General features: G+C 45.0%; 1 protein-coding gene across 2 annotated transcripts in view; it reads right to left on the bottom strand.

The window, feature by feature from the left end:
- Positions 1-22,285, bottom strand: part of kmt2d (lysine (K)-specific methyltransferase 2D) — a 42,225-nt gene that overhangs the window by 10,687 nt on the left and 9,253 nt on the right. The window contains exons 17-49 of one of the 2 annotated variants that reach the window (XM_088993097.1): positions 21,890-22,054; positions 21,596-21,705; positions 21,463-21,504; positions 21,195-21,380; positions 20,935-21,105; positions 20,739-20,861; positions 19,600-19,721; positions 19,380-19,515; positions 19,225-19,302; positions 19,072-19,149; positions 18,827-18,985; positions 18,645-18,714; positions 18,298-18,536; positions 17,176-17,249; positions 16,956-17,006; positions 15,309-16,871; positions 15,039-15,212; positions 14,753-14,892; positions 12,800-14,532; positions 12,579-12,702; positions 12,300-12,381; positions 12,153-12,219; positions 11,850-12,082; positions 8,945-11,773; positions 6,813-6,962; positions 6,569-6,733; positions 6,343-6,490; positions 6,173-6,254; positions 5,921-6,093; positions 4,800-4,924; positions 4,576-4,711; positions 2,641-2,762; positions 67-1,417 (exon numbers count right to left, since the gene is read on the bottom strand). In XM_088993097.1, the coding sequence (XP_088849223.1) occupies positions 67-1,417; positions 2,641-2,762; positions 4,576-4,711; positions 4,800-4,924; positions 5,921-6,093; positions 6,173-6,254; positions 6,343-6,490; positions 6,569-6,733; positions 6,813-6,962; positions 8,945-11,773; positions 11,850-12,082; positions 12,153-12,219; positions 12,300-12,381; positions 12,579-12,702; positions 12,800-14,532; positions 14,753-14,892; positions 15,039-15,212; positions 15,309-16,871; positions 16,956-17,006; positions 17,176-17,249; positions 18,298-18,536; positions 18,645-18,714; positions 18,827-18,985; positions 19,072-19,149; positions 19,225-19,302; positions 19,380-19,515; positions 19,600-19,721; positions 20,739-20,861; positions 20,935-21,105; positions 21,195-21,380; positions 21,463-21,504; positions 21,596-21,705; positions 21,890-22,054 (11,201 nt within the window). Of the gene's footprint in view, positions 1-66; positions 1,418-2,640; positions 2,763-4,575; positions 4,712-4,799; positions 4,925-5,920; positions 6,094-6,172; positions 6,255-6,342; positions 6,491-6,568; positions 6,734-6,812; positions 6,963-8,944; positions 11,774-11,849; positions 12,083-12,152; positions 12,220-12,299; positions 12,382-12,578; positions 12,703-12,799; positions 14,533-14,752; positions 14,893-15,038; positions 15,213-15,308; positions 16,875-16,955; positions 17,007-17,175; positions 17,250-18,297; positions 18,537-18,644; positions 18,715-18,826; positions 18,986-19,071; positions 19,150-19,224; positions 19,303-19,379; positions 19,516-19,599; positions 19,722-20,738; positions 20,862-20,934; positions 21,106-21,194; positions 21,381-21,462; positions 21,505-21,595; positions 21,706-21,889; positions 22,055-22,285 lie in introns of both variants that reach the window. The other variant, XM_088993090.1, reaches the window with a different exon arrangement.

Raw genomic sequence — 22,285 nt, 5'->3', positions numbered from 1 at the left:
CAAACATTCAGTTCATTTGAAAGGGAGAGAAGACAAGGCAACAAGAGTAAGACGGGATCGATATACCTTGCGGAGTCATGTCACGGTACTGCAAATCCTCCATGCCGTGTTCCAGAACACGCACCTCAAACATGGGGCGGCCATCATCCTCGCCGATGCGACACCGATAGCGACAACGCTTATTGGGCACTCGCGTGCTCCAGTAGATGCGCGTGGCCTCATAGCCGACAGGGAAGATGGCAGTGGATGAGTGGAAGATGGCCATTTGAGAGGGAAGCAGCTGACCAACGGCGTGAAAGATGAGACCGCCGACGCGGAAAAGGTGGACGCGGTCCCCTCGCTGCAAGATGCTGGCTATTTGCTTGACCTCATCTCGCTCGATGTAGACCCGCCGTAAAACGGCAAAGGAGCAGAGCTCGTCTTCGCTGGGGCACTTCAGCTTGTGCTGGGTGCACAACATGGTTTTGTCTTTGAAGAACATGCAGCGGGCCCGAATGGCGCAGGCAAAGTGGTAGACGTTGGGGCAGCGCAGTCGGTTGCAGCTGTTGGTGGCGCCCGTTTTCTGGCAGCACGCGCACAGGGTGCGCAATCCGCGACGCAGCGCCACCTCCACGTTGATAAGCGCACCGCCTTGCGTTTCATAGACCTCAGTGGACCACAGGGCGCAGTTGAGGTGCACCCAAAGGTCCACGTCGATGTTCAGTAAGCGGGCGGGGCCATCCGTGGCACCGTCACCCTCTTCATGGCAGAAACAGCATTTGCGTTTATCGCGTGGCAACCTCTCGGGTCGCAGAGTAATGCGGAGGCGCTCCATCAGCTCAGACACCTCGCGGCTGCTCTCTTTTTTGGAGCCCCCCTTGCGGATGGAAATGACAATCTGGAGCCGCTTCCAGCGAATTCCCTTCCATTTCTTCACATTGGGGAGTAAGACCTCCTCATCAGGAGAAAGAGGCCTTCGTTGCTTTATGGCTTTGAGCGAAGACTCCAGCAGACTGGGACAATCTGACATGAGAGCATCGACGAGCGATTCCTCCTCTTTGGCAGAAAAAGCGAGAGGATCTTCTGGGGGAGCAGTGGGATCAGGACCTGCAGGGCTCGACGTTGGATCAGAGGCCTTCTCTGGAACCGCAACCCTTGACACCGTCATGTCAACGTGTTCTACAAAAGCACCAGCGCCATCCTGCTCAGGCTCCGTCTTGATCTGGGCAGCGGTCAGAGGGGCAGGCAAGGGGGATAAAAACTTTTTGGATGGTTCGACCTCATGAGGTGGAAGCGGAGCTGGGGAGGAAGGAGGAGGGGATGGCGACGGAGGCGGCGATTCCTCCACTGGTATAATCGGAAGGTGGCGCACATCCAGGTCATTGACATTCGTGGTATAACAGTGCTGGACTCTCTTGTCTTCCTGATCTGGGAATTCCTGAAAGCAAATCCACACACATAATCAGGGATTCATCTGGGAAATTAAAAAAGGGGGCCAGTTGCCCCCCTTATGTCTGAAAAGGGGGCCAAATTCTAAAATTGATGGGGCCCGATTTAACTAGCTTGGCGAAGTATACAAAACTGTTTGAAATAAACCAAAATAAATTCATTGGAGCATGATATTTCAAAATTGCAAATGAAAAACCAGTATTTGAGTAAAATCGATTTTTCTAATATATCAGCAAACAATTGTAATGGAAATCCTATAATTTGTTCATGCTGGATATAAAATAAACATTTTCAATTTTCTTTAGTTACACAATCAATCCTGTGCTATTTTGATACTGTATGGTATTGCAGAGAAGACAAAGAGAACAGACTTAGCACAGTGTTTCTTACTAGTGTCCAATGTGCTGCTACAGCTCTGAAATCATTCCCATTAGCCACTAAATTCGGATCATTAAGTCAGTCAAAGTCAAAGTCAAAGTCAGCTTTATTGTCAAATATGCCAATATGCATGACATACAGCACAGATGAAATTACTGTCCTCTCGGACCCAGCATGCAAGGCACTTATAATTACTTTAACAAACATAAACATGAACATTAACAGCAGTTTGCTCCTATGAATTGTCAATACCCTCCGCAGATGTATTGAATTGTTTCTTTAAAAACGAGAATATGTTTGTTGCTGCCTCTTTTTAATGTCTTTTAGAGTTTTACTCTAGTTCTCAAGCTCCATATTGCAACCATCCGCCATGTTTCATGTAAATAATGCAAGGCACCATGGGTAAATGAATATTCTATTAGACCTTTCCGCAGTTTCCGGCGGATCACGGAAAAGCCAGAGATATCCTCGACCATGACTTTGGAACGCACCAAAACAAAAGCAAGGTGATTATGGCTCGATATCGGTAAGGCAAGATGGAAGACGACAAAAGTTAAAACCTCTGAAGGAAAACGAACAGTTTTTAATTGCTGTTTAACTACATTTGTTTCTTTAGCTGTTGTAATAGAAGTATGTCATATGTGGCGCGGATCATGTAGCAATATGCGCTAATCGTAGTAGACTAGCGCCGGTGCTGGCGCAGTGAAGGTACAAAGTTGCGCCAGTGGCTGTCAAAATGTGTAAATGGTGCAAGAACGCGGCCCAGATGCATCCTTGCATATTGCGGAAGAAATAAAACATGTACAGAGCAGAGGCAAGAGCTCTTGAACAAACCTGTTTAATCAGTGCCAGAATGTCCACCTGTTTCTTTAATGTGCAGCCAGGCAGGGACACGTCAAATTGCCTCAACCACTCATCCTGACTTGATGAGGCACTGTCCTTTAGACACAAAGCACCTGCAAGACATGGTCGGTTGTCAATTGTAAATTCACGTTCGGCTGACTTCATCCCTTCCGTCTGTCAGAATAATAACCAACGTGTTGTCCCAGCATAAATGGGCCTCACATTATGTGTTAAATGTTATCCATTAGGCATCTCCTGCAGCTTGCTCATCTTGTCATGGTTTCTTATTTTTTGAGAGAACGAGTCTTTTCATTTTTTCTTTCTTTCCTATGTTAGTTATGATAAGCGGATGTCGTTAATATTTGATAACTATGGACTTGTGAAGTCCAGAGAGACTTGTTTGAGATTAACTCATTCACTGCCAGACGTGCAAGAATGTGTCCACTCCAGTGCCAGGGGTTTTGTCATTGTCACTCGAATTCCAGGACCCACAGAATATTGAGTTTTAGGACTACAAAAACATTCAATGCACCGTAAGAAACCTTTGACTCTCTTCTTTCATCAGAAAAAAAAGAGTTAATTCCTAAATAATATGGGTCTGGAGTTATATGAGCTTGAAATGAGGGTGGCTGTACAATACAATGCTATACACACATATTGGTTATTTGTTATTTTTTTTACTTTATGTTACTTCCGGGTTGAGTGAACGCTGGCGTGTGTGGCTGCCGCTGCTCACCCGCAGAAAAAATATCCTGTGACTGTAAAGTGTCCTTGAGAGTTTTGAAAGGCGCTTATAAATGAAATGTATTATTATATTATTATATAACGCTTTAACAACAGCTTGAACAAAGCGCCAACATGGAAAAAAGGGAAATGTTGCCCGCTTGTGGAAGGGAAACAACATTCCCAGTGACCATGGCCAGCGCTTTATCGGAACGCATGAAAAAACAAGACCCTAACAAATTTGGGAATGGCGCTTCTACATCAATTTTCAATAATAAATTCGTGAACGGCAGCGAATGAGTTAAGGGCCAAATAAATAAATGTGACTTGACTTTTTTGTTGAAGAAATATTTTGAATGGGTTTCAACTAAGGCTGTGAGACATCGCCAACATTTTGACCCTCGATATTTTTTGTCATGTATGTGATCACAATTCAATAATTATTATGGGTTCTGTGAAAACAAAGTTTTTTTGGGGTTTAAGAAAAAAATTCCACAACATGAACAAAGTCGTCAACAAACTAAAAAGAATTAAAACCACATTGTACTGCTGTTGTGGTTAAATGATAAATAATCACTTTACACCACAACAGAAATGCTTGTGTATGTGTGCAAGGATACGCAGTTTAGGGTGGGAATGGATTTGTTGTGTGGCTCTGTCTGCATTCATGCAATCCACTGAGAATGATGTGACCTCCAAGCAATATAAACTGTTTTGATGCTCACCATACAATATGTTGCAATGTCTCCCTTTCTATAAATCCACAAACATCGAAGACATGAGCTGTGCCAAACAGAATATTGAAAATAATATTGGAGAGGCTAACTCCCATTGGACCATCGAGCCACTCGCTGCTCATACATTTTTACAAGCTCTTGTACATTTCCACTGTCATTAAATTTTGAAATGATAAGAATAGTTGTGTTATTCATATACAATTGACAGCGAATGCAGAAGTGGATTGCATGCATGCTGTTTCGGCAGCAGAGGCCCTCCCCTTGAACCCCCAAGTTGATTTTTATCTGATTTGAATTATCAATCAAGTACAGACTTGAAAGGAGGAATGTGGTTGGTTGAATTAAGATTTACATAAAACACAATTGTGGTAAGGTCACATGACTGATATTGTCCCCATTTCAATGTTAACATTTTGAATGTTCATAGCTCAATGTCAATGACGACAAAAAATATTTCACCCAGTACCTGACTGTACAGGCCCTTTCGCAGGATCATCCACTCCGGGCATATCAGGGTTCTGGGAAGGGAAGGTCACCTCATATGAACCTGGCATCCTTATCTTGAGCAGCTGGGCCATTGCCATCATCACATGGTTCAGTTTCTGGGAAAGACAAGGGATTAGTTTTCAGTCAGCTATGCATGGAGGAATTAGAGTTAGAAAGGGATGGAATCATCTTGTAGCGTTGTACCTTGGCTGCTAAGGAGGACAATGTGAAGGTAACCGCCACCTCATTATTTTTGGCCTTATCCCAGTGGTTGGACATGGAAAGTGCTCTTTCGTCATCTGACTCAAAAGGTTTGCGTTCTGAGAAAGCTAGCATTGTGAAAACACATGATGTTTTATTTCTGGCACCTTGGATTTTACCATTCAGAAATCATTATCTTGCAGTAACAAGTACAGTGATACCTCATCTTACGAACTTTAGGCGAAAAGTTCATCTGCCAAACATTTATTTCCCATAAGAAACCATTAAAACCCAATAAAACAATGTTCTACTAAATAATCCTTAAAACTACACAAAATATACCTTATTTTATGAATAATAAATATGCTATTGTATTGTAATAAAAAAAATTAACTGTACTATATAATAAAGTTGTTTTATTTACTTTTGTGATGGTCCTTGATGTAGTTGCCTCTTGACGATATCCAAGTTAAGTTGCCATGCTTTCTCGGTGATAATACCCTCACTCACCATTCCCCAGCTAGCTGCTTTTCGTTAATCCAAATCAACAGAAGTTTTTCAACCTCTTGCCTGACACCGTTGCCTAGACAACACAGAAACACCCATAGCCACATGTAGCAATGGTCGACTTATCATACTGGTAGTGGGACGCTAAGTCGCACAAACACACACCTCCTTCGTGTTTTTCAATGATCTCCTTCTTCTGCTTGACTGTAATTTTCTTTTGTGTCCTCTTCGACTTTTTCGGTCCCAACAAAAAGCAGAAGTATCCACTTGATAACAAACCACGTCTGCACTGAGGAAACTCAAAGAAAGTGGGTGTGGAAAACTCGTCCGCAATCCACCGTGGCGCTGTTCGGCTGTGTGGTTTGGTGTTCTTCCGCCGAAAAGTACTCCGCCAGCCATTGTGGCGCTCCGTGTCTTTCCCGAAAACTAGTTTGTATGCCAAGATTATATTCTCGCGAATTTAATGTTTGTGAGGCGAAAGGTTCGGTTCGTAAACTAAAGTGATTGTAAGCTGAGGTATCACTGTACACTGAAACATTGTCCAAAAAATGTTCACATGTGATAATTCTTATTTTTTGAATGCCAATCGCTTTTGAGCGACATATTGCCTGTTTTACCTGGAATAGCCGTACGAGGAATGACGGGAATCACAGGCGATATTGCTCTCTCCGACTCCTCTTCCTTTGGCTCCCGTAGGTTTGGGAATCGTGGAGTTGCTTCCCCAACGTTACTCTCCGGAGATGATGCTGGAATGATGCTTTCAGGGGCATCCTCATCATCACTTTCCATCCTGTCAAAAACAAATCCGTTTTTTCTGACTTCAAAGCAAAAAAAATGCTTGAGTCAACAGAAATGATGTCCTTCTGTACCTCATGTCCTCATTCTGGTTATGTGGTGGTGTGGGAAGCGCTGCAAGAATGTCTACACTCTTTGTCTCCTCTGTAATCACTTCTGGAAAGACAATTCAGAAAGCATTGAGAAGGCGGGCTTTTGGATAATTATTTAATAACAGTGTTCATTTCCTGTGGCTGTTTTTCACCTATAGGTTTGTTTTTGGAATCCGCATTTTTGTGACCCTGAGAAAATTCCTCCCCAGGAGTCACCCCATTGAGCAGCTTGTGCTGTACAGAAGGCGGCGGTGTCGGGGGTAGCGAAGATGGCGGTGTTGGTGGGTTGCTGAGGTTGTTCTGTGAAGCGGACAACTGCCATTGAGGAACTTCCTAAGAATTGGATGTCCGAGGACATAGACCCGGGCTTGGCTTTACCTTTGTGAGTAACTGGGAATAGTAGTCCGGGATATGGTCCAGCATTGCATTTCCAAAGGATCCTTTCAGTTGGGCTTTTCCATTGACTGGGCTGCTTCCAAATGGAGCAAAGAGATCCAGGCTCGCGGTGATGGCAGGTTCCATCAAGGGCAGCAGAGACAGACCCTGTGAAATTAACTCCAATTAGCACCCATTGGGGAATTAATCGTTTCAGAAATGCATGTGCGTGATGTCACCCATTCACCTGTTTTAGTTGCTTTATAAGTACTTCAGCACTCTTTCCAACTTCTTCTTTCTTATTCTTCTTTCGTGCATTAGGACCACGGTCTCCGGTTGCTTTGTTGGTGCGTTTTGGTTTTTGTGGCGGAGCCCTTTTACTTATGGAATGCAAATCCTGAGCGACAAGAAAATATCACATCACAATACAATAAAATACAATACAATACATATTGATTTATATAGTGCTTTAACAACAGTTGAAGCTGTAACAATGCGCTTAACACGGACAGCTATCATATATAGGGAAAAAAGCAGTGACAAATACAGTAGAAAACACCAGGGAGTAAAACCAAGAGCAAGTCGAAATCATGCTGAGTCAAATGCCAAAGAGTACAAGTGAGTTTTGAGGCTGGTTTTAAAGATGGGCAGCGAGGGGGCTTGCCAAATGTTCAGCGGCAGGTCATTCCAGAGAGAAGGACCAGAATAGAAAAGCCTTGATCCCTTCTGAGCCTCTATTTAGTTTTTGGCACCTCTAATAATGTCTGGTCAGCAGGTGGATGATCTCGGAGGGAAATGGAGGAGAGAGGCTGATAGGTTAAAAGCGATCGTTCGTTCCTGGTTCATCGCTCTTCAGGGTGTTAGAAGTGGGATGGTGGAATCAGCAGGAAGCCAGGTGTTGAACAGAATAAATTAATTTAATCTTGTAGACAGCAGGGACATTGTGAGGTCGGTTGAGGAGAGACAGAAAGAGGAAGAGATAGATAGACGTGTTGTGAGAGCCTTTATAAAAGACGGACAGGATGTGACGTAATAGGATGTGACGTATAGGATGTGACATCATGTAAAGGCAGGCAGCATATGACGTATCAGGAAGTCCAAGAAAAACAAAACGATGCAAAAAGATGTTTAAAGATGTTCGTATAGCGAGGCCCTTTAAAGATTTTGAAACAAACAATAAGATCTTCAAAATAACTCTAAAATGAATAGGGAGCTAGTGAAGGGATGCCAGAGTAGGAGTTATGTGCTCCATCTTACGAGTACCAGTCAAGCGGCGAGCAACAGAATTCTGGACCAGCTGAAGACGCTTCATGGAGGATTGGCCGACTTCAAAGTAAAACGCATTACAGCAGGGGTCAGGAACCTATGGCTCCTGAGCTATGGCTCTTTTGATGGTTGCATCTGGCTCGCAGTTCAAACTAAATACATATTCTTGCTTTTTCGCTATTAATTTCCTGTTTGGATCGGATGATACTGACCTAGATTGGCTGAAAGCGCAATTTGATTTAATGATACTGACTAAGGTGCCATTGATGTCAAAACAGGTAAACGCCCCCTTTTGAATAAACGGATGAGTGAAAAAAGAAGATGAGAATCGTACACTTCAAAGTTGAATGGACCGAAGGATTCGCCTTTGTCGAGAGAAAAGGTTCTGCCGTGATTCTAATTTGCAATGAAACAATATCATCGATGAAAAAGTCGATTATTAGTGGCACTTTGACAAGCCGCATGCTAATATTGGCATCAGTATACTCTGCGAGACAGCAGAAAGCAAGTGTGAAAGCTAATGAGCAGTGTACAGGCTAGCGAGCAGTAACTTTGCGTATGGACCTGGCAAGTTGGCTTTTATTCTGACATTTTATTGAAATCACACATACATATAAATATATGTATGTGTGTGTGTGCACGCGCGTGTGTGTGTTTTCGTGTGCGTGCATGTGTGTGTGGCTCTTACTGAAAAACATTTCTAAATATTTTGCTTGTATGGCTGTCTGAGTCAAAAGGGTTCCCGGCCCCTGCATCACAGTAATCGAGCCGAGATGTGACAAAGGTACGAATTACTGCATCAAGGTGCTCATGAGAAAGGAGAGGTTTTATTTTAGCCATTGGCCAAAGATAAAAGAAGCTGGATTTAACAACACCACCAATTTAGCTGTGAAGTTTAAAGTCACTATCCAGCTTAAGACCCACATTTGAGACTGTTGACTTCTGATAAGAAGCCAGGAGGCCCAAGTCTACAGGCTGAGATGTACATGAGCCACTGGGACCAAACAGTATCACTTCTGTATTCTTTTCATTGAAGTTCATCACCATCAAAGAACTCCAAGGGGAAAATAAATAAATGGATACTCCTTAGCCGTCAATGAAAAGAAAACGTACCTCCATATTTCGTGGCGTCCCTTGAAGTTTTTGTTCCAGCATTGCCAGCTTGCTGTTGATGTGGCCATTGATCTCATTGTGAATGCCATCAGAAGGTCTCTGGGCAGCAAGCTGAAGGTTCTTTGTTCTCAAGAGTTTCTGCAGCAATTGTTGTCCAGTTTCAGGTCTGGTGTCATCTGCATTCATAAATGCTGAGTTGCTCCCAGAAGAAACCACGTCAGCTGTCGCTTCTCGCTTTATAGCACCAGAGTGGGCTTCTCCTGCACCATCACAGTCTACCTCCCTTGGTTCCTGTTTAATGTTTTGCAGCGTCAACTTGCATAGATCCCCGTCGCTAGAGTCATGCAGTGGGTGAGGAGCATGGCTTTCTGCAACTTGTGTTGACTGTTGTTGAACATTTGATCCTGTCTGAGGACCATTTGGAATCACAGTAGTTGTTGGGGGTGTTTCACTAACGGATGTCTGCGATTCAATTTTCAACCCAGCACATTCAACTGGAGTCTTGGATCCCGGTGACCTGAGCGGAGACGATTTAACTTGATTGTATGGACTTCCCCTTCCAGCTCTGTTGTCGGCTATCGAAGGTGTTGTGACATGGAATTGATGTGAGGGGCTCATGCCAAAAGAACCTCTTGGAGAATATACATGGGCAGGTGATCCCTGCATGCGGACTCCTGCAGGGGAGCCGAGCGTCTGCTGCTGCTGTTGGTTCTGGTTAGGCGTCGATGGACGCATCCCTGCGACTTGGTTCAGGGGGTTTCTGAGGTCACCCGGGTGCATCGGTAGTGACTGACGAGGTGATGTGGGCCTGATCATGCGGCTGTGGTCCATCGGAGAGCGTGGCAGCGGTAACTGTCCTCTCATAACCGGATGTTGGATAGCCTCCGCTATTTGCGGCTGTGGTTGCCCTGGGATCATCATTCTCGGTTGGAACTGAGGAGAACCGCTCTGTTGCTGAGCGCACATACCTCCTGGTTTCCCCGTGGCACCATACGGTATATGTTGCCCTTCCATTCGCACCATTTGCTTTCCAGGATGTGGCGCCTGTCCCGGTAACATGTGATGTCTCAACTGATTTTGTTGTGCTTGGTGGAGCTGTCTCTGGGCAATCATTGCCTGAATGTGCTGTAACTGTTGATTTGGGGGGAGATTGCGCAGCTGTGGATTTTGAGCAATGATAGCCTGCACCTGGAGGTTGATAGGAGGGCGTACTGCTACAGGTGGGACCGCAGCTCTCTGTGCTACCATCCCTTGCTGCTGAGCTCTGATCATTCCCACCATGGCCTGTTGTTTCTGCTGCTGTGTAATCAGGGTTTGCTGTTGAGGATGATTCAATAACATCGATTGTGGCAGGCCAATAATCTGTTGCTGGATGTTGGGATCAGGAGAATGTTGCATAACATTCTGAGGAGTTTGAAGGCACTGTTGTTGCTGCTGGGCTAAGAAATCCACAGATTTCCCTTCTTCTTTAACCACCATCACCGCGGGCTTGTCAGTAGTATCCGGATCTTGCCTCTGTGGCTGTTGCTGAACGACACTTGCCTGTTGATTCAAACCCAAACTGGTTTGTTGATCAGGAAGTTGTGTTTGTTGCTGCACCACATATGCCGGGTCTTGGTGTTGCTGATGAAGTGATTGTGGGCCCAAATCAGGTTGCTGATCATTTGCTGGGCCTACTTGAGTCATGTGATTAGGGGTAGAGCATCCGCTATGCTGTGATGGGGTTTGGTTTTCCGGGCTGAGGATGTCATCGTCTTTATTAACCCCCATTTGACCATCTGTACCTCCTAATGTCTGCGGCGTGGTCTGGCCTGTTGAGGGGGATGAGCCCATTTGTGGCGTAGAGGGTTGGGAAAGCCGTCCTTGCTCTTGACTTGATTGAATCCTCAATGGTGTTTGTAGCCTTTGTTGTGTCATGGATTGCTGCTGAAGTTGACCAAAGGATTTTGTGACATTCTGCTGCTGCTGCTGTTGAGATGAAAGCACCCTTTGTGCCAGAATGTTCTGTTGTTGAGCCATCTGAGCCTGTGGCCCCCTGAGGACAACATGACCTGGAGAGACAATAATTCCTTGCTGACCCATCATTGGAGCCCTCTGCTGCTCTTGTGAAACTGGATGGTTTCCAGTCAAGCCAGGTTGAGAAGCCGCCATGACTTGAGGCTGGTTATTGGGCGGGGCAGCACTAAAGTTCTGATGTGGTGGGGCCACAGTTGGGGCTGCACTCATTACTTGTGGAACTTGAGCGATGCTCTGCTGATTTACTTGGCTGGCTAACATATCCTGTTGAAGATTTGTCTGCTGCTGAGATCCAAGTGGGTTGCCCATCAAAGCAGGCTGTGGCTGAGTTATTAAGGCTGACTGTTGATTTCGGTGTTGCTGCTGGCCCATCATCGCTTGTTGTTGCTGCTGGAGCTTTGCCATGTGCATCCTATGCTGAAGCTGCCTTTCTTGGAGAAGCCTGGGGTCAGCACCCTGCAGTCCAGGTGGCCCCTGTGAGAAGAATCCAGTTGGAGCACCGGGTGGACATGTGGGCCTAGGACCGTTGGTTCCAAGAGGTACCGGAAGCTGAGGTTGGGCTCTTGCGATGTAAGGCTGACATTGGGGCATTCGGACGGGCATTCCACCTTGGGGAATCATACCAGGGTGCTGGCTAATGACTGGTCCTCCCTGTTGATTCATCATCATCTGCCCAGGTAATTTGGGAAACATGTGAGGTTGGGTTGCCTGGGCAGAATGTCCAGGGGAAAGAAGACCCGGGCCTTGTTGCTGCTGTTGCTTACTTCTATACTCAGCAATGAGATTGGTGTGCTCCTTCTGTTGCTTCCGTACCTGGAGCAAAACAGAGTTTTGGTTTCAGCGTAATGAATTTATGAATTACTGGTTGATGTTTTTTTAATTGATATACCTGGTCAAGCTGTTTCTGAATTTTACTTTGCTCTTCTGTGACTAACTTGAGTTTCTCAGCATCAGACTCAGCAAACTCTCTGCCAGCTTTCTTGGCAGTGCGTTGTTTAGCGCAAAGCGCCTTACGTGATTTTCGATGGACTCCAATTTGCTCTTCCAAAAATTTTAACTGCATTTGGAGTAATTGCTGAGTATGAACAAGCCATTCCTCATACTGGTGCTGTTCAGAATTATCTGCAACCGGAAAATTATGTTAGTGATCTATATGCAAGGTACATTAGCAAGATAGCAGTGCAGTACATACTGATAACTCCTGGAACAAACTGAGGAGGGTTTGCTCTTGACTGGGTGGGATCACTGGTGTCTCCCTCCTAAAAACACACACATACATTCGAATGGTCATGTCAAGGGACATATTTAATGTTTCCCTTTGCCAATCGTATTAGCTTACCTTTGGAGGCCCTGTTGAAATTTGACCTGGATCTGGACCTGAGGCAGATGACAGCCTTTGAGCAAGGAGAGAAACTTGTTGCCTGTAAAGAAAGTAAACATACAGACATGGCAACATTGCTACAATGACATCAACACATAAACACAGTGATTTGTTGAGTGTTATTCAAAATTGTGTTCGGTTCAGGTTTTTACTGCTGTTAAAAATAAATAAGACAGAAAACAAGACATTCAATATATGTATAAAGAAGGATGTTTTTGCTTTGTTTTTTTTAAGTACCTGTTAATGCCAGACGGCACAACCATGGGGTCCTGTGCTAACACTCTTTTGATACCCTTAAGAGCCACCATCTTTGCCTTAGCAATGGGATCCATGATGTCATCAGTAGCAAATTTGTCTAAATCTGAAATATACCACCAAAGAAATCTGTTGGTTGATGTGAGGTTGGTGGGGGGAAAGGTGTTGGAATTTAATTACAGATAAAAAGCCAGAGCAGTTACCTTTGTCTGGGAAGAAACTGTTGGCCAGAGGTGACTGCTTCACCACAGGTTGCTGAGGTGGGTGACTAAGTCCTGCATGCATTCCCGGCTGGCCCATTCTCACCATGGCTTGCTGCTGGCTCATGATCATGTGAGGTGACTGTGCCATTGCAGTTCCCAGAAGCCTTTGTTGATGCTGCAGTATGTGTGGAGCACGCGGTACCATGCCAGACTGGCCCATCACAGCTTGAGATGGCAGACGGTGGTGTTGCGGAAGCATTAATGGCCCAGGCGCCTGTGGATTTGACTGTTGGCTTGGAACGCAAGGAAAATGAGGAGCCATACCTCCCTGGTGAAGGGAGCTGAGCTGTTGCTGCTTCTGCTGCTCTTTCTTCTCATGTTCCAGAAGATCTTGTATCAGGAGAGGCAGCTCCCCATCCAATGAGCTTTCTACCTTTGCTAAATCTACAGCAGCAGAGGGTTGTCCTCCAACATCGGGCAGGTCAAGTGTATCGTCGCCAATATCTGTATGCACAGCACCGGTGGGAAAAGGCAAGGGTCCATCCTGGCCTTGGAGAGGGTATGGAGGTCCGCCTAAACGAACAGAGGTGAGGGAAGCTGACTGCTGATCTTGCTGTGCAGGCATGGCCGAATTTGGGTTCCCACCCAATAGCAAAGAGACAGCCTCTACCATTTCATCTTTTACAACATTCTGCCCTGACAAGAGTTGAGGGGGCAGAGGTTCCACTTTCACTTTTGAGTTGGCAGCTGTATTAGGGGAGGATGGCATTTGGGTGGTTGTTGTGCCTGGCTGGGCTGGTGTCTTTGACAGGGATTCTTGCCCAAATTCCAGGTTGGCTTTTTCTTTTCCCGCGGATCCTGAGGCTGTTGACGGAGTTTCACTTTCTGCTTCTACTAAACGAAGCTGATCTGAGAAGCCATCTTTGGGGTCTCCTTGGTCTAGTTCGGGGTCAGTGTAAGCCAGCAGGTCAAATTCGTCACTATTAAGCAAGTCATCAAGATGGGGATCATTAGTTTCCAGGTTGTCCAGGTTTCCCAGTTCATCATCTCCTTTGTCTGGGTCCAAATCAAGACCTAAATCCTCTTCATCCTCCACACCTCCATCTCCTGGGGCATCCCCAAGGCCGTCAAGGTCAGGCTCTGGCAGTGTCTCGTTGTGTTGTGACACAACAGCTTGGGTTTGTTCTGTGACTAAACTTGGCTGTGACAGCTGCCGATGTCCGACGCCAGGAGTCCCTGCCATGGGCTGCTGTGATCCTGGGACTGTAGACTGCTGAGGTAATAAAGCTGACAGTTCACTATGCTGCTGTAATTTCAATTGGGAGTCAACACCCCCCTCAGACGGAATAGCACCAGCATGTGCAATGGGACGCTGCTGAACATAAGGTGCTGGAACCTCTTGTGGGACAAAGAGTCGCTGTCTTGGTTGAGGTCCACGAGGCATAAACTGGGGTCTAAGTGGTAGCCTCTGTGAATTGTGTCTTAATTCAATAAACTGTGGTGGGGGTCCTTGCCCTATTGCTTGCATATTCTCTCCACCGTGCCCGGGTATGATGGTGTGAGCGTGACCCATGCCTTCCATACCCTGGATGCTGACAGGAGAAGTGAGATTGTGCCTTATGGCCATAGCCTCCATGCCAGGGTGGGGGAATCTCCTTGGTCCTGCAGCATGCCACTGAGGTGGAAATGGTGGACGAGGAAACATGCCCTGAGGCTTGGTGGGCCCTGATGGCCTGAATGACAGAAATGAAGAGAAGTGCAAAGGGTTACCCATAACAAAATAGACACAGTGCCAATGCAATAGTGTTAAGTTACTGAAACACATCAGATATGGCAAAAACAGATATTGTGAATTCCAAACTAACTGGGCCTACAGCTGTTAGAAAGGCAACCTATAGACGCCACATTTCTGATAATTTGCAACAGATGACTGAATAATGAATGAAGGCCAACCTGAGTGTGCTTGGATCAATGATTGCAGGTGTTCCAGTGGGTGATGGGCAAATGAGCTTCTCAGCCATGCCGCTGGCATTCACAGGGAGCTTTCCCATTGCAGATGCTTGAGCTCCAACCGGATTAACAGCAACACGATCCTAATTAAAGAAGACAACGGAAACCATAATGTGTGGAAATTACCATTTGCCAGATTGCTTGCCCACCCAATAGTCCATGCATCTCCAACATAGGATGACAAGGGCTGTATTTGTATTTTTGTATTACACATTTATTTTCACCGTACCTGTGGATAAGGTGGTGGTGCTCTGTGGATCTTATCTTGTTGAAATGCACCCATCTCTCCTCCTGGCCATCCAGGAGAGGCGTTCCCCGCAGCAGCTGCAGCGGCCTCCTTTTCTTGTCTCATGGTGTTCCGTTGCATTTGTTGTCTAATTAGAAATTCCCTCAATTTCTGACGCTAAAAGTATGCACGCACGCACGCACACGCACACACACACACACACACACGTTAATTGAGAAAATAAAAACATTTTTAGGCCAATACTTTTCATACCTGTCTGTGCTTCTCCAGCTCAGAGGGACTCAGGCCCACAAGTGCAGGCTCTTGGACTGTTGATACATCAGCCATTTCTTGAGCAGCTGGCAATGATGGCAGATGAGGTGCATCTTGAGGTCCAGAAGGAGGCATTCGTGTAGCACTGCAGTTGTCTGCAACAGTCGTCAGATGTGTTTGCGGCTGGGTTTGCTGTGGCTGTGACTGACCCGGTGCTTGCTGTTGGGATATCTGTATGCTTCCTGCGCTAGGGCCAAATGGAGGAGGGGGTGCTGAGGAAGAAAGAAGATCTCCGATGGGACTCCCGCTGGAATGGAATTGTGGTGACTGATTTGGATTAGGTGAGCTTTTGAAACTTGTGCTACCATCTGGTGCAGCAGACGTGGGGCGAGGTGGTTTTTGGATAGTCATGAAAGGGTCTCTAGATTGGGGCCTTGAAGGTGGCTGAGAACAGTGATCTGGAGACTGGAAACGTGGGGTTAAGGGGGACTGTGCAGAATAAGCATCATTAGAGAGCGCCCCAGGAGTGTGGGGAGACTGACAACTGCCCTGGGATTGTGGGCTGGAGGGAACTCTCGAGCACATTTCTTGTTGCGTTACCGGATGTCTCTGCGGTCCAAGAGGACAACCGTCACCTGACTGCAACTTGGGAGCCAGTGGAGACTGAATGTGATGGTCAGAGAAAGGGTGAGAGGGAGACTGCCTGTACCCTTCGGAGGGGTGGTTTGGGGAGGCTCCGGGAGGAAGCACTACACCATCGCCTTGGTGCATTCGTGGTGTCAATGGCGCCTTAAATAGTCCATCCGCAGACTCTAGCATCCCAGCAGGGGACCCAGTGCCAAGGTCGGGTCTTCCGACGGGAGTGGGGCGAGGAGAAGGTGCACTCATATATTGGCTGGCAGGAGAGGATGCAACTGAGGGTATTGGGGATGAGCCGTAATCTGTCTGCAAAATTCTTTGAGGGTCTCCGTAATGTGCGTTATGAGGTGGCGAGAAAATGGGGGACTCAATCCCAATCCCAGCACTTCTTGAATGAGGACTTTGGAGGGGGGTAAGGGACTCTTGAGAGCCTTGTGACAAATGACTTTGTTGATGCTGCAACTGTGATCTGAAATAGGGGTCAACCTGCTGAGCCCGCCTGGTGGCTCCTGAAGTCATTGGTTGCATGTCAAAGGGGCCAAGACTGGCTGGCCGTCCCTGAGGAGGACCCTGTGGGCCGCAAGTGGAATAACCTGAGGAGGAGGAGGCCTGTATGGGACTGGCCCCGGCATAGGACAAAGGAGTTGGAGGGTGGGAGTGAGAACGTGGTGACTGAGGGGGTAGCTTGGCAAAAGGATCCGTATGGATTTCGGCTGATCCTGGCGTCTTTGCAATGCCATCTGAGAAAAAGACAGAGGAGGATCCCGAATCTTGGTGGAAAGGAAACGGGCTTTCTGCCGAGCTTGGCTGAGATGAGATGGATGCAGATCCAGAAGGTGGCGGGATCTGGAGGTGTAAACTTGGTCTTTCCCCTTTCATACGCCCTGGCTCAGCCTTCACAGGCCTGCACACCTGACTCTCTGCCTGCTATGAGATCAGGAAAAGAGAAATGAGAAAGGATTTTTTGGAAACTTTTCCTGGCCATGACTACAAAAAGTTTGAACTCACCTTCTGTGCCTTGTTGATCCTTTGAGCTGCTCGGTTGTCTTTGGCCTTTTGCTGTTGAAATATCAACAAGTTAAATCAAATTTGATAAAATGTATTGTCTGGTAGAAATATGGGTTTGGTTTTAATCCATTTAAAGAGAGAGCCAACATGAACATATTTAGCTCCAGGACCTTTAGGCCACAATAATTTACGCAAAAAGTAAAACAACGAGAAACCCTACCAGATAAGGAACCTTGTCAGCTGCTGACACTTTTCGCCAGATCTTCATGATTTGCTTACAACGACTTGCCCAGTCTGGGGAAGGGCAAAAAAATGCAACAAATATACAAATTATAATATGTAACTGAGCAAAATTGAAACACTACAGTGATACCTTGGCTCACCAACTTAATTGGTTCCAAGAAAGTGTGTATAAGGTGAAAAGTGTGTATTCCAAAGATTAATTTCCCACAGTAAAACATTAAAATGAGAATAATCCGTTCCCAGGTCCCCATAAAACATATTTTTAGCCTTAAAACTACACACAATATACCTTATTTTATGTATAATAAATATGCTATGGTATTGTATTGTAAGTACCGTATAATAAAGTTGTTTTATTTAACTTTGTGATGGTTGTTGATGGCTTGATGGAATGGATAGCTTTTTGCATAAAGTGTCTCAAGGAGCTCTGGGGTGTACATCTTAGAAGTTGTGATATTGCAACAGCAACAGATGCAGGCAGACACAAAAGAAACTTAATTAATAGCTGGTTCCCTTGCTTGTATGTTCTCTTCAAATTGTACAGAGGGCTAGTGGGGGTTATTTGTGGAGCCTGATTGATTGGATATTTTAACCTTGCAGTCTACACTCTGCCTTTGAACTATCAATAAAGTTGAAGTCCAAATTTCACCGTTTTCTATCCATTTACTCAGCATTCCACTTTTGTTTTTTGATTTTTTTTTTCACTTTTGCTTTTTTGTTTCAAGCTCTGTCATCTCCCTTTCGTGTGTGTTTCTGTAAGCCCTCCCCCCGCTAACTGCTGCGTGTGTCCCCTCCCTCCTATACCACGGATCTTGACCAATCTGTGCGGCTTTAATCAAAGACTGGGGGCGGGGAATAGAGGACAAAAAAAGTTGACTGTCATTTCCAGCTCCTTGTTAGGAGTTCCAAGAACCGGCTTGTTCGCGAACGACACATCACTCATTCTGGCGCTCCGTATGTTTCCCGAAAAATAGCTTGTATGCCAAGATTATATATCTCGAGAATTTAACCTTCGTAAAGCAAAACGTTCGTTAGCTAAAGCGTTCGTAAGCCGAGGTATCACGGTATTTCTCAAATGGTAATTGCCTTCCCCACACACCTGGGTAGTCCTGTTTTAGAGTGGGAAAGTTGCTGTTGGCATAAAGAACAGGGGAAATGGTGGATAGTTCTCCCAGCTCCTCGTCTTTCTCCCATCGCTGAAGACTGCGCTGGTTATAGGACAGTCCATCGCCTTCTGCCTCAGTGGGGGTTGGCGGCGAGGAAGGAGTCGCCGGGGTGGATGGAGTCGCCAAAGGACTCTCCTCACCACCGTTTGGACTGAACATCCCTCCTTTTTCTCTGAACACAATTTAAGAGAATCAAGGGTTACATGATGTTATCATTGGATGAAATTCAGCTTCATTGGAATTCATGCAATGCTGAATAGGAAATGTAGCCCTTCCTTACCGCATGTCAAAGAGTGGTGACTGAGAAAGGGCAGGGAATGCATCCATAACTGCAGCTGAGGGCAATGACCCTAGAAAAATTGTTTATTTCAAGATCAACCTCATATCAAACGTCATTTAATCAATGTTCCAACGCCAATGAGATGACAATAGGGTCAACCGCAGGCATCCTATTCGACATACCTGAGAGAAGAGGTCTTTGTGGCAGGGACCGACAATTGAGTTCTCCCTTTTCACCCTCTGAAATGGGCTTCATACCTTCCAGAGTGGAGCCTTCTGACACTCCGAGAACTTTCCTGAAAAACTGCTCAGAATCCTGATTCTCTACTCCTTGTGGAAGAGCTGACATGGAACAACAAAGAAGCAAAACGTTCAAAACCTCAGATTTTTTTGTGTGCAGTTAAGTCCAAAGAATCATCGAAGAGTACCTTCATGTTTTTCTGCCTCAATGTCATGATGATCAGTTGACCCTGGGTCCTTCAGTATTGAGGATGGCACAGAGACTCCTGAAACATATGTACAGTACATTGACAATACATTGAAAACAAAGCAAAACTTGGGCAAATGTCCCAGTTACCAACCTGCACCTTCTCCCTGAGCGTGGGGGGCCTCACCCCCCTCTTGCTTGAGATTATGCACCATATGATCCTTGGCCTCAGCTATAAGGTTACAAGTCAAAAACAGTTCACTTGTTTGTACTTACATTTTGTGTCAACGTTCAAGTCGTTTGTCTTACTTTCTGCGGAAGTCGTTTTGAATGCCAATGGTTTTGGTAATGAAGGTTGGAGAATGCATGCAGCTGGCCTCTGTCCAGGGGTTATCATTACAGCTTTCTTGCTCAAGTCTATAAGTGTCTTTCCGAAGAAAGCCTCCTGCACCCAAAACACAGTATTGCACATGAGAAATAGTGCCATGGCTTTTCATTCGAGGGATCACACACAGACAGATGAACACACCTGGAGATAGGCTGGAAACATGTCTTCAAGTTTGCTCTTCTTTCGTCCCCGACGTTTCTTAGCCTGTTCCTCACCCTCCAATGGTTTAGGGTCCATGATGTTATCTGTGTCCGGATGGGGTCCTGTGCACAGCAACAATTAAATAATTTATTAAATGACGAATGTTCACAATGGTGGATGCTCAGATACACAACATTTTAAAACTAATTGGCCTTGGTGGATAATTTTAGTCTGAACAGCTCTTAAGAAGTATGATGGATGATGCACTGCAGTGTCCTATAATTATTAAGTGAATTATCAAATTTATTATTGAAACCACCCCTCAAACATTCAAATATTGAAATGAAATATTAAAGGGAACATAAAAAAATATTTTGAAGACAAATAAATGGGTCGCTATTGTGGGTTTCTGCACCAAGTGTGAAAATAAACAAATCAGTAAATGCTTTGGAATTTCACAATTTGAAGTCATAACCAGCTCTTTATTTCTCCAAACTCTGAACATTAATTAGTGGTGGTTGAGTGTTTGTGTTCGATGTGACCACAGAATGTTCCACATGCACTAAGGAATACACTAATAAAAAAATAATACAAATTTAAAAAAGTAAAAAAAATAAAAAAGTTCTTATTCCGTGACTGTAAAGTGTCCTTGAGAATTTTGAAAGGCGCTTAGAAATTACATTTATTGTTATTATTATGATTATTATGATTATTGATAAGTGGAGTATATCAAGTAGTGACTCTCAAAAAAAAATCTTCAGTTTTTTTGAGCATTCGCAATTTTTTTCACCTACAACAAATTCCACTTTCGCATTTCCAAGTCACATACTTTGTTCAAAAACCTAGTGCCTCCCCTGTCACCATGGTAACAAAAGCCTTACTTTGTACTGGTTCCGTAGTAAAGTGGGCAAGACTAGCATTCACTTCAGTTATGAGATAGGACGGCGCTCTCAAAATCGGCTGAAACGTGAAAGCACTTTTTTTTATTGGGGGGGCCTAAATCCTTCACATACTTTGAAACGAGCATTTAACAGATATATTATTACAAAACCAAGGACAGATTAATGACTTTAATTTGTGCACAAAAGTATCATGTGTGTCTTTTTCAAGAAAAACGGTCAACCATTCTTGCTACTGACCCTCTTCAATAGTTCTCTCTATAGGCTGTCCATCTAAAGTAGTCTCTCCAGCCAGCTGGGCAAAAAACTCTTTCTTCAAGCGTGTGTGACACTTCCGTTGTCGAACCATGAAGCCACCAATTCCTAATGCAATGAATTCATATATTATCTAAACATGTTTTTTTTTAATATATCGTGAAAAATAATGTGACCTTACCAGGCCTGTAAGGCTTCCGTTTTCTTTTTTTACCATCTTCCGTTTCATCCACCCCACCTTTGAGAACGTCACATTCAGCAATGCCATCCGTGACTCCATCACCAGCAACTTCTCTGTCAGGGCTTCCAGGGTTCTCCATCTTAGCATCACAATCCATAGACTCTCCACAGACTAGATCAAATAATATTGAGTTTAAAAACAGCATTGCAATTATTGCAAAACGGGGCTGGTTAAAATCGAAAAGCAAAAAATATGCCAACCTTTTCCCTCTTCCCCTTCTCCTTCTTCTCTCACATCCATTCCATCAGGGCCTCCTTCACAACACAAAGCGCCAAGGCGAGAGCGACGTTGGCGTCTCTTGAGCAAGGGAGACATGGAGATAGTCCGCAGGAGGGACATTCCTGATTCTGTCAGCCAAACACCCTCTAACCGGTAGAACTGCGGCTCTGTTAAGTTCCCGATGTAAAGGTGAAAATTAACAATGAGCACAGAATTCACAAAAATAATTGACTAAAAAGTTTCACAAACCTGGCTCTTTGATTCGAATTGATGCCATAATTGCCGATTCAACTACAGTGAAAAAAAAAAAAACAGGCATTTATGGAATTTCATTCAGCAATAATTCATGCATTTTTTTATCATCGGTCTTGTTCTGACTCACCGACAGGTTTGGGAACATATGGGCTGCATGATGTACATGCAAAGCCCTCATCGGATGCTTGTTCCACTTCATCTTCGGTATATAAACTTTCACAGACTGCATGCACCCATCTTCCAAGACACACAGAAGTGAAGAAAGCCATGTGACATTCAGACAATAAATCAGACACTGCATTAACTAATTCATGAGAGATAACATACAGTGCATGGTCCCCGAAAGACAGCATTGGTGGCTGTCTAATAAATATTTCATTTGATTTTATTAATCTATTTCATTCTAATGCGCACTACCCACCGATCGCAATGCTGACACTGCAGGAGCAGCTCCTCCTCCATAAAGTTCTCTCTGCATACTGGACAGGTGACGAGGCTGGCGCAGGGGCCACAGTGAGTGTAGTTATTCTGCCACTCACAGTGAAAACCTGGAGAGTTGGAACCGCATTGTACACAGTACACGCACCTGCAAAGTCGAGAATCACACGATACCAATTAATGCATCCCCATTCAAAAAGACGACATATTCCAATGTGAGTGTGTAACAATCTTCTTTTGCTACAGAAGCCAGTAAACTGAGTGTCTCTGAATAGTTAATGCAATGTCAGATGAATGCTTTGCATAATATGCAAAATTCTAGGAATTTATTTCCATTTGACCCCATTCAAAGTTACAAGGTTGAACACGACTTTCAAAT

Source organism: Hippocampus bargibanti, linkage group LG01 (genome assembly GCF_051943395.1).
Source record: "Hippocampus bargibanti isolate YZ-2025 linkage group LG01, ASM5194339v1, whole genome shotgun sequence".
In the NCBI taxonomy this organism is placed as follows: domain Eukaryota; kingdom Metazoa; phylum Chordata; class Actinopteri; order Syngnathiformes; family Syngnathidae; genus Hippocampus; species Hippocampus bargibanti.
This window is presented reverse-complemented; position numbering and strand designations above follow the sequence as displayed.